Genomic DNA, 14,775 nt, shown 5'->3' on the forward strand with positions numbered 1-14,775 from the left:
GCGTGGGTCATTCCACTTCTCAAAAAACCTACTCTTGACCCAGCCAACCCGTCTAACTATAGGCCGATAACGACTGTACCTTTCTTATTAAAAATACTGGACAGAGCAGCCCATTTACAAACAAAGGCCTACCTAGAATCTAACAATCTCCTGGGACTTAGGCAATCCGGCTTCGACCGAGACACGGTACGGAAACTGCATTAATAGACCTCACTACCCAGATCCAAATCATGAAAGACAATGGCAAACTTGCACTCCTTTTACTGCTTGACCTGTCAGCAGCTTTTGATTTGGTCAACAACCAAACACTTTGTCACCACTTGAAAACTGCTGCACACTTTTCAGATGCAGCCACGGCTTGGATCAGTTCCTTCTTGGCAAACAGAACCATAAGGGTCTTCTCTCCCACTGATTCTGCTGAACCCTCACCAGTACCTTGTGGAGTCCCGCAAGGCTCGTGTGTGTCCCCGACGCTTTATAATGCATTCACAAAGCCCCTCTTTGATATCCTTGACTATCTGGGTGTCACGTATACTAATTACGCGGACGACACCCAGATCTTGGGTAATTATGAATTATGAAACAGACAGCAAAACCCTTAATGAAATATACTCAGTAATAAAAGCATGGATGGCACATCATGGACTTTGTCTCAATGACGAAAAAACGGAGTTGATCATCCTTGGCACTCACGCCAAACTTAAAAATCTTAATTCCGCATTCAAATCTTTCACTATAGATGGCAATCTCACCCCCGTCTCAAATAATACGAAAACCTTTGGCATCTACATTGATGCCACCCTATCCTTTTCCAAACAAACTAATGCAGTAGCTTCATCAGCCACTTACACCTGCAAGCTGATCACTGCATGTAGGCCGTTCATCTCTTCACCCAATTGCATTACTCTTGCTAGAGCATTAGTTCTATCCAAAATAGGCTACTGTAATGCCCTTTACCTAGGCACTAGCCACAAAAATATCAACAAACTGCAAGTAATTCAAAATAATGCCATCAGGGCTGCCCTCAACATCCCTAAAAAGGCGCATATCTCTGAGACTAGACGCAAGTTACATTGGCTCCCAGTAGAGCACAGAATATCCCTCAAAACTTTGGCCCTCAAACACAAAGCCAGGGCCAACCTTGCACCACTACCTTACCAACCAACTTACACCTCACACATCATCAAGACCACTTAGAGCAGCAGAAGCTAACACTATGTCCATATCGAGATTCAAACTCCATAACTCGGGTGGAGCTAGCTTCCCTGTACAAGCTTCTAAACTATGGAACACACTCCCCGCGCTCTTAAGGGCAGAACTTTCATTTAACCTTTTCAAACACAACACAAAGCGCTGGCTTCACAACATGGACTCCAGGACAGCCTAACTTCCTGATCCCAGCACGACTGACTGCTGACGGCACACTCTTGTAATTAATGTATTTATCTTAGACTATGTATGTATTTGCAATACTAAGTATGTAACTATCTGTAACTGTAACGTAACCCTTGTTTACTGCACCCAACTGTAACGTAACCCTTGTTTACTGTACCTAATTGTAACTGTAACCAGATCTAACTTACGCGCCCGTATGCCCACGGGCCTGGCTGCGCTTTATAAATAAAATAAATACAAATACAAGTATGTATGAGGTGAGACTTGATATTTTGGATTGGTTGGTTGATTTTGAGTATAACAATGGGATTCATGGTTTTACAGGGAATCAGTTGATTCCTTGGCTTTTGTCTAGGCTCCCCCAGGTTGCAACTGATGCTGTGATGGATGTGGGGGAACTTGAAAGATTGGAGTATGAGAATGTGAAGCTAGCTTTGATGGCTAGATTTGGGAAAACTCGATCCCAGTACCTTAAGAGGTTTAGGAGCCTCAAAGAGCAGGATGGTACCTCTTGGGCTACCTCGGTGTGTGACTGTTTGAAGAACTTAGATGGTTGGGTTAAGGGTTACAGAGTTAACACTTTTGAAGGAATGAGAAATCTGTTAATGTTAGAATCTATTTTTGATGCCTGCTCTCCTGAACTGAGACAGCACTTGGCTGACTCTAAGGAACTTGATTCAATGAAGTTAGCAAAGGCTGATGACTTGCGGGTTCCCAACAGGGCTACTCACAAGGATTCTGGGGCAAGAAGGGTGAGGGTAAGCAGCACAAGAAAGATAAAGAAATCCAATACCTCCAATCCAAAAGAGGGCCACAAAAAGAAAAAGGGAAGCCACATGGGAAACCGAATCAGGCTACTGAACCCTCTGGGCCAAACCAGAGGAAGGTCAGAAGAAGCCCCCTTTGTCAAAGCATTTGGAAAATGTTATGATTGTGGGTCAAATGACCATGTGAAAGGGGATCCCAGGGGCAAGGGTAAACCTTCAGGGGTCCACACTGCCTCTTTAGCCTTCTCCCCAGAGGAACAAGTACATATGCCAAGTGGAAACTGTGAACTGCTGGCTGCAGACCCCATTGGAGTCTCTGCCAGTGTTTTAGTGTCCCTGGGTCTGTGGGAACAGCAGAATTTAGAGGTCTATAATTCAATTCCAGATAACACAAAAGAATATTACAAGGACGGTGTACTTGTAAATGGTCAGAAAACCCCTGCCACTAGAGACACTGGGGCCAGCATTACAGTGGTGGATGAATCTTTTTTCCAAACCTGAGGATGTTGCCAAGGCACCCAAAGGCCTCACTAAGCTTGCTGGTGGCCCTATCCAAATGCTCCCAACACTACCAGCTCTCATCCAGTGCAACAACATGACTGTCAAGATACCTGTTGGTGTACAAAGTGAGGTGCCTGGGATAGTCCTGTTGGGGGAACAACTTAAAAACTCTTGGAGTTGTATCAAGCACCCCCAGGCCTCCCAGTAAAAGGAACTAGGAGCAAACAAGGAAGGCCAGAGAGAGTACCTTAAGAGACTCTCCAGAGGATGTTACAGAAGAAACTAGAACACCCAGTCCACAGGAGCTACTAACTGATATTTCCAAGAAGCCGGAGACAAAGGGGACACCCAAGGTCTCCAGGTAAAAGAAAGACAGCACCCTTGTACAACCAACCAGGACATCCGAGAGGATTGTCCAAAGTCACACCGAAGACAACTCCACCAGATGGGGCCGAGTGCGAGAACCAACCAGGAAAGGTTGCATCGGCTGCTGAAGATTCAGAGCTGGAAGAAGAAGACCTTCCCTCTGTTGGAGATCTGGATCCTAAAGACCATCCTGAGCTGCAGTCTGCAGCAGAGGTCAAAGAGTGTCCTACTCTTGAAGGACTTTGCCAACAGGCAGCTTCCCAGCTGGACGGGCAAGAGCCAGGGAAGCACAGGCTATACTGGGAGGATGGCCTCTTCTACAGTGAACCAACTGAGTCTATCCCAGGGGACTACAGGAGACTTGTAGTGCCTCAGGAGATGAGACCCCCAGTTCCTACAGTTAGCCCATGAAATTCCTTTGGCTGGTCACTTAAGCTTTAAGAAGACCAAGGAAATGGTTTACACTTATGTCTACTGGCCTAAATTGGGGTCTGATATAAATTCTGTATGGGCTGTCACACTTTTCAGACATCTGGCAAGAGTGGAGCCAAGAATGTGGCACCCTTGGTGCCTCTCCCAGTGGTGGGAGTCCCTTTTGAGAGGGTAGGAATGGACATTGTTGGTCCTTTAGACCCACCAACATCTTCAGGCAACCTGTTTATATTGGTTGTAGTAGACCATGCTACTAGATATCCCGAAGAAATACCTATGAGGACTGTTACAGCTCGGGCCGTTGCTAAGGCCCTACTTGGTATTTTTACCAGGGTAGGTTTTCCTAAGGAAGTCATCTCTGACAGGGGATCCAATTTTATGACCCACTACATGCAGGCCATGTGGAAAAACTGTGGAGTGATTTACAAGTTCTCAACTCCCTACCATCCACACACAAATGGGTTGGTAGAGAGGTTTTAACAGAACTATGAAGAGCATGATAGGTGCTTTAGAGGAACCCCTTAGAAGAAAGTGGGACCTTCTACTGCCATGCCTTCCATTTGCTTATAGAGAAGTCCCTCAGGAGGGAGTTGGATTCAGTCCTTTTGAGCTTCTCTAAGGTCATCCAGTTAGAGGCACGCTGGCCCTAATTAAGGAGGGATTGGAGTGTTCCTTCTCCCAAGCCAGTGAGAGTCACTGAATATGTGCTAGGTCTCCGGAGGAGAATGACACACATGATGATAGAAGCATCCGATAACTCGAAAGGAGGTCATGCTCTGGTGAAGCATTGGCATGACCAGAAGGCCAACATGGTTGAGTTTACTCAAGACCAGCAAGTTCTAGTTATGGTACCTACAAGGCAGAGGGCCTTACAGGACAAATGGATAGGACCCTTCAAGGTTGTGGGAAAACTGGAGAGGTCAACTATCTGGTGGACTTAAGCAATCCTAAGGAGGCTCCCGAGTCTGTCACACCAACCGTCTAAAAGCCTATGTCTCAAGACCAGAGGTAGGAGCTTTGCTTCTAGCTGCTGCTCAGGAGGAGGAGGAGAGTGAACCTCTACCTGAACTCAGGGGACAACCTTTAGATGGGAAGCTGGGAGTTAATATCTCTTCTAATCTGACACTGGAACAACAGGAGGAGTCTAAATCTCTGTTAAATCAGTTTGCCTCCCTGTTTTCACCATCACCAGGCTTGACCTCTTGGGGCCAGCATGATATCTTCACTGGTGACTGTCCACCTGTTAAAAACAGAGGTTACAGGATGTCAGACCATGTAAGAACCCATATAAAGGAGGAGGTCAACAAGATGCTTGATCTCGGGGTAACAGCCATCTACAAGTCCATGGTCTAGTCCAGTTGTACTAGTGCCAAACGCAGGATCCAAGGAGTTGAGATTTTGTGTGGACTATAGAGCTCTAAATGCAGTCACACAGACTGATGCCCATCCTTTACCCAGGACAGATACTGGTGGACAAACTTGGTTCAGCCAAGTCCCTCTGTACATTTGATCTCACATCAGGCTATTGGCAAATAGCTCTGAGAGACCATGCCAAGGAGAAAACTGCATTTTCAACCCCAGCTGGCCTCTACCGATTTAAGGTAATGCTTTTTGGACAAAAGAATACACCTGCTACATTCCAAAGGATATTTAATCTGGTTCTGAATGGGATGGAGGACTTCTGCATGGCATACGTGGCCATTGCAGTGTTCAGCCCTACTTGGAAAGAACATGTTGACCACTTAGGATATGTTTTGCAGGCTCTTGAGCAGGCCCACCTGACCATAAAGGCAAGTAAATGTCAAGTTGGTCAGAGCAAAGTGGTCTACCTAGGACATGAGGTATGAGGAGGTGAAATAAGGCCATTGCCTAGCAAAGTACAAGCTGTACAAGAATGGGCCACCCCCACTACTCAGACCGAGGCGAGAGTCTTCCTAGACCTCACTGGTTATTATAGGAACTTCATAATGAACTATGGGACCATAGCTCCTCCCTTAAATGTAATCTCCTCACCCAAATTCCCCAAGAAGGTCAGGTGGGATGAGAGTGCACTAAGGCATTTGAAGTACTAAAGAAAGCCCTTTGTCAAGCTCCAGTCTTAAGAGCTCCCGACTACAGCCAAACCTTCATTGTGCAAACAGATGCCTCCAATACAAGCATAGGTGCAGCTCTGAGTCAACTGGATGAGAAAGGTAGGAAACACCCATCTGCTTCATTAGCAGAAAGCTGAGGGAACCCGAGACAAGGTGGACAACCACTGAAAAGAGTGTTTTGCCATTGTGTGGTCTCTGAAGAAGTTTAGACCATACTCGTATGGATCTACTTTTGTGATTCAGACAGACCGTCAACCCTTTAGAAGGTTAATCCAGATGAAGGGGAAGAATCCTGAATTGTTAAAATGGTCAATCAGCCTACAGGGGTTTGATTTTACCATTGAACACAGGTCGGGGTGTAATCACCAGTCCCTCCAGAATGTATGACCGACTGGAGTAAGGAGATGCATCCAGGGTTGGATTAAATCCTCCTGTCCCATAATCAGGCACATCTCCCTGCTATGTTCCGAACCCCTCACCTCGTAAAGGCAGTAAAGTTGCAGAAATCATTCCAAGGGAACTGCATGCCGCTGTAGTGAGCCCATTGCTGTTTTAACAGTGAAAGCTGTGTTGCGCAGATAACGGCAGCGCTGGGCATTGGGCCGGCTCTGGTACCAGGATCCAGCCAGAGTCAACCACTGCAAACCCCAAACCCATGCTCTGCGCTCGGTAACTTGGGGAAAAAAAAGAAACCGCCAGCACGGAGTAGGGGGTGCGGGGCAGCTCATTTCTGCCATGAGCAATCTGATGGCTCCACCCCCCTATGTGTACACAGCAGGACTTTGATACAGGTCACAGCTGCAGGAAAAGCAAACTAACTTCCTCTGGTGAACCTGTGCAGGGTGCACGGGGTCACCAGAGTAAGTTAGAGTCCTCAGCCACGACCCGGTTTATTTATGCAATGTTTGTTGGATAGATGGACCCGATTTATTCATGCAATGTTTGTCGGATACTTGTATCCGACAAACGGCGCAAAAATAATAAAGTATACAGGTATCCGACAAACGTTGCTTGAATAAATACCTCTATTATCATTTAAACTATCCCACACGATGCAGCCACCCAACTGCTTTCAGAGGGGAGCTGCAGGAGCTGTGCCGGGTGTGGTTTAAGTTAAAGAAAAGGTAGCTTATGCCTAACAGAAATCAGAAGATTTTAAGAATGAGGTTGCAGGACAATCCCTTGGTTTAAACCAGGATTTCGCCACAGATTATCTGCTCTTTCACAATTAGCTAGATTAATTGCTCTTCTTAATGATTGTTTCACAGTCTGCTTAAAATACTCCTCTGCATGAGCTCAGATCACAGTGTAGACTAACATTGCTGTTGGTAGTTTAGGTGTACAGATGGCAGGTACGGTTTGCTCCTGTGTACATGTGTGGGTCGGACTGGGCCATAAAATAGTCTCGGGCACCAATGAAAAAGTGGCCCATAGTTGTAAATGGCAATTCATTCCTTTTCTGACCCTGTTTGAATAGTACCCAAGGGAGGGAGGGGGGGTTATAAAATGGGATGCAAATTGTGCATTTTAAAGAATATTTACTCAGCAACACTGGTCAAAACTATTATTCACATAGTGAAGTAACATCACCAGTGCCATGGAAGTGGTTTAAAGTGGAATTGATATATAGTTAGGAAAAAAAAACAGCAAGAAAGAAATTGCGCCGTTTTATTGGACATTTCCTTTGATCGGAGGTCAACTTCTAGCTTTGCACCCCAAACCCTGCCTCTTTGGGCACCGCCCCCTTCAACTCTGCCCCCACCACGGCCCTTGTGGGACCCCCACCACCAAATTGTTTCCATTTCCACCACTGGATAAGGGTGAAGATGGCGACAGCCGAATCTGCCCTGAAATTCCCTCTGCGTGTGCGGTATGGCCATAAACCACTTCTGTTTAGGGGTGGGTGGAGCCGAGGATGGGGATACCAGCCAAGCAGAGCAGTGTTGACAATTTAGCGACTTTCTCCCTATATTTAGCGAGAAAACACGCCCCCCCTAGCAACTATGGAAAAAGAGGCTAGCAAGAAATCTAGCTAACTTTTTGCATTGGTTTGCAAACCAATAGAAAAAAGTAGCTAGATTTCTCGTTAGCCGTGCAACTAATAGTTTTGACCAGTGTTTCTGAATACATATTTTCTAAACTGCACAACTTGCATCACATGTCATAAACTCCTGCTTGCGTACTATTCAAAAAGTTTGTTACGTACTACTGGAACTGTTGCTCTGCTTCATGTCAGGGGCGAGGTGCGTTAGCAGAGCTGTAGCCCCAGTGCGGAAACAGAAGAGAAAGCTTCAGGTCAGGATTAATGTACACTGGCATGGCTGTTTCTGTGGGCCACCGGATTGAGCCATCACTGGGTGTTGCAGGCCAGCAATGAAGTTAAATAGTGGAGGTGTCTGTGTGCAAAAATGCTAAAAATGTCTGATATGCAAGTGGCCTGCGTTCTTACACTGCACACATTTGGACGAGTTATATTGTGTGTTGTTCCTTGTTGCACAACTCCACACAATGATCTTAAAGATGGATTTTTGGACATGTCATTGAATCGGTTTATTCTTGTAGCCCATGGGCCTTAGGACTCTATAATACGACATGCATCTACAAAGAGGGCGTGGGGGAGGAGGGCTCCTGTGATATGTGCACTGTGGCTAATGCCAAGTACCTGTACCCCTGGGTGGGTTATTTTGGGGCTGTTGTGTAGTGAAACATTAATCCCGCCTGCTAACTGGTTCATATGGACACTGACTTCTGCACTTGATATTCATAATGCACATGCCAATTATGCAAATTGGGTGATGACACCCTTTAGCTACTTCTAGGACAGCCAATAGCTACTTTCCTTACTGAGGAGTTCTGCTGTTGGTGCAACTAAAATCAAAATAGGAAAAACAAACCCATCAGTGTTTTGTTCTCCCCCTTCCCCTCGCCGCGCTCTGAAACAACTGTGTATGAGCGTGATGTAAATAACAATATTATCATCATTAAATATACCTGGCGCTTCTCTGAGACGAATAAACGCATTATAAATGTCCAATGAAAAATAAATACACGGCGTAGATCGCTCCTTCCTCCATCATCTGTTATCGGGTCTCATATGGACTTTAAATGTGTGATTATTAATGAAAGCAATACAAGGCCTCCGTTTAGCCTTCTCCTTCCACACATTCCCTTTGCAATTCAGTGCTGTTCACTGGGGCGGCTCTCGCCGGATACAAGATCCGGCACCAGATGTCTAGCAGGATCTCGGGATCCGGCCAGAGTCAGCAATGCTCTGTGCTGGGTAACATTGAAGAAAATATATATTTTTTTTTAAATAAATGCCCGTCAACAGGGCCGAGTACGGGGGCAGAGCAGCTCATTGCCGCCATGAGCAGTCGGCTGGCACCGCCCCCTACGTGTACACAGTCGGACTTCGATACAGGTTGCGGGACACGCAAACTAACTCCCTCTGGAAGTTACAGTCCTCAGCCACGTCGTCAGCTTTACATATCTTTTGGTCTGCATGGATGCCTGCATGCCCATTTCGTGCAGGGGTCGATTACAGTGGGCGCATGCACAAATACAGCCTTTACTCCTGTGTGCATGTGGCTGTTTATCCATCCCAGATGCATATTTGTCACTCAAACATGCATGACACATTTGTGCATTTGCACAGATTCATCACGTGTGCTTACGAAGGTGTCTGTATGGGACTATGCTGTATCCGTATCATTCTTTGTACGCACCAGTCACTTTGACCCAGTGCGTCAAAATGGCCTGGATGCAGGAAAACAAAACTGGGGGACAGCTCGAGCAATGTTGACACAGCACAAGGTTTTTGCTCAAAGATGGTTCAAAGTGTATAGCGAAAGTTAATAAAAACAATTCCATAAAATGTCAGTCGAAAGATAATTAGCGCTGACTCTGCACGATGTTTCTTAACAGAAGACTACAGCTTCTCCACCCTAGCACCCAAGATATTGCACAAACCAAACACAGCCACGACTTATTTATGCAATGTTTGACGAATACTTTTATCATACAAACATTTCATAAATAAACAGGTATCCACAAACATCGCATTAATAAATAAATACCCCTATTAACATTGTAACTATTCCACATGATGCAGCCACCCGACTGCTTTCGGAGGGGAGCTGCAGGCGCTGTGCCAGGTGTGGTTCAAGTAAAAGAAAACGTTGCTTATGGCGAACAGACAAACACCTCATGGGATGCAAATTGGGTATTTTAAATAATATTTACTCTGTGGAATTGATATATAGTTTGGAAAAGAAGCAGCATGAAAGAAATTGCACCGTTTTAAACCATTATTTTGGACATTTCCTTTGATTGAGGTCAACTTCAAGGTCCACCCCCCACAAACCCCGCCTCCTCTGGCACCACCCCCCCAACTCCACCCCAGACCTTATGGGATCCCCACATTTTTTCCATTTCCATCACTGCCAAAGGGGTACATGAACAATCCCCCTCCCCAGGGAATGCCAAATCTCCCCCCACGCAGGAGAAATAAATAACTGAACTGTTAATTTGGAAATTCATACCCAAATGCGTTTGTCTGCATAAGCCATATAGCCCCATCTGCTGCACATACCAAATCCTCCAACCCCCCCCCCCCCTCCAGCGGGGAGGATAAGTAACCGTTCGCTGTACTGTTCACTGGTACAGTGGAAGTCCCATTGGGTAGGGAGGAACGCACTGTGCACAGCCCCACTCCACAAAACACATCTCCCCCCGGGCAAATCGCATCTGCATGAGAAAACCCCAAAACGAACGGAGTCCACCGATGCAAAGTACAAACCCCAAAATAAACAGAAATACACCCTCCCCAATATTACCTCACCCCTTTGATGCACATTACATATCTTCAATATACACTGAAATAACGAAAAAAACAAAATTGAATCCGCCTGCACTTTAAATAAATCTCACCCCTGATGCACATAGAAACCACCAAAATACACATAAATACCCCCTTCCCAATATTGCCGCTCTGCATTAAAGTAACAATCAGCAAGAGATAACTTTAAGACTTACCAGAAACCAAATAACTATACAAAATGTGCTTTGCAACGTAGGAATCACTCCCGCAACGCTTTGCCTTCCGGCTCGTGCACAAAAGATGACAAAGTGAACGTTCAAACCCACGTGATGTAGAGCAACCCACGTGATGAAGTGAACGTTCAAACCCCACTTGATGCAGAGCAGCCCACGTGATGACGTAAAGGCGGGTCTTGCTATGGTCCGTTTCTCGAATGGGAAGTAGACACTACCCTTTACGAAACGCGCATGTCCTGTTTCCAGGCAGCATCAGGTGAGTGCACAAGATCCAACTCTTGTAGTGAATTTTATATGCATTTCTTTTAGCATCCATCAACGTAGACGTTCTCACCCCTTTGTTGTTATATTGTTAAGAGGAGCCCTTTTGCAACCTCTAGGAATGCACGTTGAAGCTGTAATTCCTTCTATTGTACTTATTACTTGTTGAAATAAAATATTGTAATTACGTGATTTTCTAAACATCTGGTTTTGAAATTACACGGGGCAGCTTGTTGGTATTATAGATACGGTAGCTGCTCTGAAGCTCATTTGCGGTACGGTTCAGGCTCTGCAATGCTCGCAGACGCAGTAACTGCTGGCAGCTACTACACAGACCGTGCTCTTGGTCTAAGTTACTATATATATATATATATATATATATATACCTGTGCCAGATAATGCTCACAGAGGCGGTAACTGCTGTGCAGGTACTACACAGACCGTGCTTTGGTGTGACTATATATATATATATATAGTTTATTTGATAATGCGCACCAAACCCATTAGGTAGCCGGGCGCAGTAGAGGTTAAAACAGCTTAAACTTGGTTACATAATGTGTACAAAGAAGCATATAATGGTTACATAATATTTACAAAGAAGCATATAATATACAAAAACAGTTGATGGTAGCAAGTTAAGAGACAAGCAGCAGAGACAAGCCTGGAAGGTAAGCTAACAGTCATTTGTTCGTAGCCATTTAATTATATTGAGTCTAAATTTAGGATATGGTTGTTCCTTTCTGAGGGTGTGCGGTAGTGCGTTCCAAGTTTGTGCTGCGATAACCGGGAAGCTAGATGCTCCCGCTGTGGCACATTTAAATCTAGGCGTTTCCAGGGTGTGGGCATTGGCTGTTCTCGTTGGGCGTGTGGACGATCTTCTATTTATCCTTTCAGCAAGGTAGGGTGGGGCCAAGTTGTTTAAGCATTTGGAAGTGAGGGAGGTTGTTTTTAGAAGTATCCTGTCAGATATTTTTAGCCAATGAACCTCTCTTCTAGCATCAGAGATGTGTTCTCTCCTAGGGATATTCGGTGCTGCTCCCTAGTGTTTTGACCACTGGCATTACCTTGATGAGATTGTTGTCGATATTGAAGGTGGTATAGTTAGGCTAAGTTTTTTATGTTAGTTTCGGAGCCTAGGATTAGTATCTCAGTTTTTTCGTCATTTAGGCAGAGGCCATGTGATGCCATCCATGCCTGAATGAGGAGGTATACTCTATTTACTAAGGCTGTGTCCTCCAAAAAGTTGCCCGATAGGGGAATGAGGATCTGGGTATCATCTGCATAATTTGTGTAGGTGATACCCAATCTGTCCAATTTGTCGAACAAAGGCTTAGTAAATATATTATACATAGTGGGTGAGACACAGGATCCTTGGGGTACTCCGCAGGAGATTTGAGTAGGGTCAGCAACCGTTAGTGGGGAAAAGACTTGCATTGCCCTGTTGGCCAGGAAGGACTGGACCCAAGCTATGGCTTCCCCAGAGAAGTGCGCCGCCGACCTGAGGTGGTTACATAGAACTGCATGATCCACTAGGTCGAACGCTGCAGAGAGGTCCAGGAGAAGTAGAATAGCTGTTTGTCCCTTGTCCTTCAACTCGTCAATTTGAGTCTTAAGGTCTAGCAAGGCAGTTTCTGTGCCGTGGAGTGGGCGGAAGCCAGACTGTCGTGATCCTAGTAAATGATTAGCTTCTAGGTATTCCTGAATTTGAATATAGGCCACTCTATTAATAATTCTAAGTAGAAAAGGGACAATGGTAATGGGTCTATAATTGGTGGGGATGGTAGGGTCTAGTAATTGTTTTTTGAGCAGGGGAAGGACCCAGGATTCTTTGAGGTTATTAGGTACAGTATTGGTTTTAAAGGAAGCGTTTATGAGCTTGGAGATAAATGGGGCAAGGTCTCTAGCCGCATACTTTATAATTTGTGCCGGGCAACTGTCGCCCTTGCAGTTTGATGGTTTTAGGGAGAGAATGATTTTTTCAATACCTGCGCTGTCGAATAATTGCTGACGTAGTAACTGCTGTGCAGCTACTACACAGACCGTGATCTGGTGTAAGTGACTACATATATAATACCTGCGCAGGCTAATGCTCGCAGACTCAGTAACTGCTGTGCAGCTGCTACACAGACCCTGCTCTGGTGTAAGTGACTACATAATACCTGCGCAGGCTAATGCTCACAGACTCAGTAACTGCTGTGCAGCTACTACACAGACCCTGCTCTGGTATAAGTGACTGGTAAAAGTGTTTGTGTAGGGGGTGATGGAGTTCTTTCTGTGAATTGTTTGCTGGTTCTTGTGGCGTAGTAGTTTATTTTATTTTTAATTTTTAAAACATTGTTTTGCTTTGAGGACTGTTGCTTTGTACAGTTTGTGTTGTCTTTGATATTTGATTTAGTCTTGTCTGGTGTATTGTTCTCTCCATTTTGATTACATTTTGCAGTTGTTTTTTTGGCGTTTTCTGAGTTGTTCTGTGAACCATTTTGCTGCCAGTTGTTTTGGTGTTGGTTTGAATGGTTTAGCTGGTGCTAATTGGTCAATGTCCTTGGTGATCCAATTGTTGATTGTGTCTTCTGTTGTATCTATGTTTCTATCAGTGGGATCTCTTTCAGCTAGGTTGTTGTGGTAGGTTTATGGCATGGCGGCCTTGTCCGCTAGTTTTGTTGCGAAGTTGGGGTTGTAAGAAGATGGTCTGTAGATCAGTAGGAATACTATGTTGGATTGGTCGTTGAGTTCTATCTTGATTAGGAGGTATTCTTCCGCGTTGGTTGTGATAGTTCGAGATGCTCCGGTGTGTATAATTGCAATTCCACCTCCTTCAGTTTTCGCTATTGGCGTGCATTAATTTATAATTGTCGGGTATTGCTTCGTTGGCTATGGCTTTATATTTGTCTGATAGCCCGGTTTCTGTAAGGAAGAGCACCTCTGTGCCTCCTTTGCTTAGGAGGTCTTTGATTTCTGTTGAGTGTTTTGCCATGGATCTAATGTTGAGGAGGCGGCAGTGTAGTTTGCTGGATTTCCCTTTTGTGGTGTTGTTAGTGTTGTTTGTTCTGACCGGTGTGGTGTTGGTTGGGTTTCCGTTCCAGGTGGGTTTTTCCCAGTTGAGTCTTTTGGGTGGGGTGGTTCTTTGTTGGTCAGTTTCTTTGTCGAGTAGACTGATAAGGTTTATGGCGGGGTTGGTTTGTTTCTGGGTGGTGAATAGGTGAGCTACCCCTCTGTTGTTCCAGTCTTGGTGATATAGGGGGTGTAGAGTGAGTGTGATGGTTTCCAATTTGTTCCTTATTTTGGTTGGGGTATTGTCCATGGTGGAGACCAGGTTGGGATGGTTTATTAGTTGTCAAACATTTTTTGTCCTGGTTGGGTCTGTATTCGTAAAGCTTGTTGGCTGTCAGTTCGTTGTTGCTGTGCTGTTTTTGTTTACCATATTGTCGTATGTGGACAGGTAGCGAGCATTGTAGCGTGTCTTTGCTCTGTCTCCTTGGGCCATCTCAGATGTTGAGTTTTTTTGGGGGTGTGGGATCATGCTGGCCCGTGCCTTCCCGAGTGGTTTGGGATTTGTTATTATTTCTCTTGTCTTTTCTGGCTTCTTTGTCTTTCTTGCGGCGAGGCATGATGCACAGGTTGTGTTCCTTAGTGGGCGTATTCTTTCGATTGGTGTTTTTCATGGTCTTTTGGGTTTAGTCTTTGCTGTTTGTGGTTTGTTGTTGCTTGTATTTGGTAGGTTGTGGGTAGTTGAGACCTCGGTTGATGGGACTTTGTGGTTCTGTTTGTTTATTGCTTCTTTCCTTTTTGGATCCTTTTCTTTCGTTTTTTAAAATCCTGGAGGTACTTTTTGTTATGGTTGTTGATTATTGTATTTATGCGCAAAGCAAACATGAATACTGTGTGAAGGAGTGCATGTCAATACT

At 45.1% G+C, this 14,775-nt stretch overlaps 2 protein-coding genes across 3 annotated transcripts in view; one reads left to right on the forward strand and one right to left on the reverse strand.

Moving 5' to 3' along the window:
* Positions 1 to 10,790, reverse strand: part of ZGPAT (zinc finger CCCH-type and G-patch domain containing) — a 186,566-nt gene extending 175,776 nt beyond the window's left edge. Inside the window, exon 1 of one of the 2 annotated variants that reach the window (XM_069650883.1) lies at positions 10,589 to 10,790. The gene's annotated coding sequence lies outside the window, so the exon portion shown is untranslated. The remainder of the gene's footprint in view (positions 1 to 10,588) is intronic. The other variant, XM_069650881.1, reaches the window with a different exon arrangement.
* ARFRP1 (ARF related protein 1) overlaps positions 10,756 to 14,775 on the forward strand; it is a 377,172-nt gene continuing 373,152 nt past the window's right edge. Inside the window, exon 1 of the mRNA XM_069650886.1 lies at positions 10,756 to 10,865. Within this exon, the coding sequence (XP_069506987.1) occupies positions 10,807 to 10,865 (59 nt within the window). The 5' untranslated portion in view covers positions 10,756 to 10,806. The remainder of the gene's footprint in view (positions 10,866 to 14,775) is intronic.

Source organism: Ambystoma mexicanum, chromosome 3p (assembly GCF_040938575.1).
Source record: "Ambystoma mexicanum isolate Mex_15411 chromosome 3p, UKY_AmexF1_1, whole genome shotgun sequence".
Lineage (NCBI taxonomy): Eukaryota > Metazoa > Chordata > Amphibia > Caudata > Ambystomatidae > Ambystoma > Ambystoma mexicanum.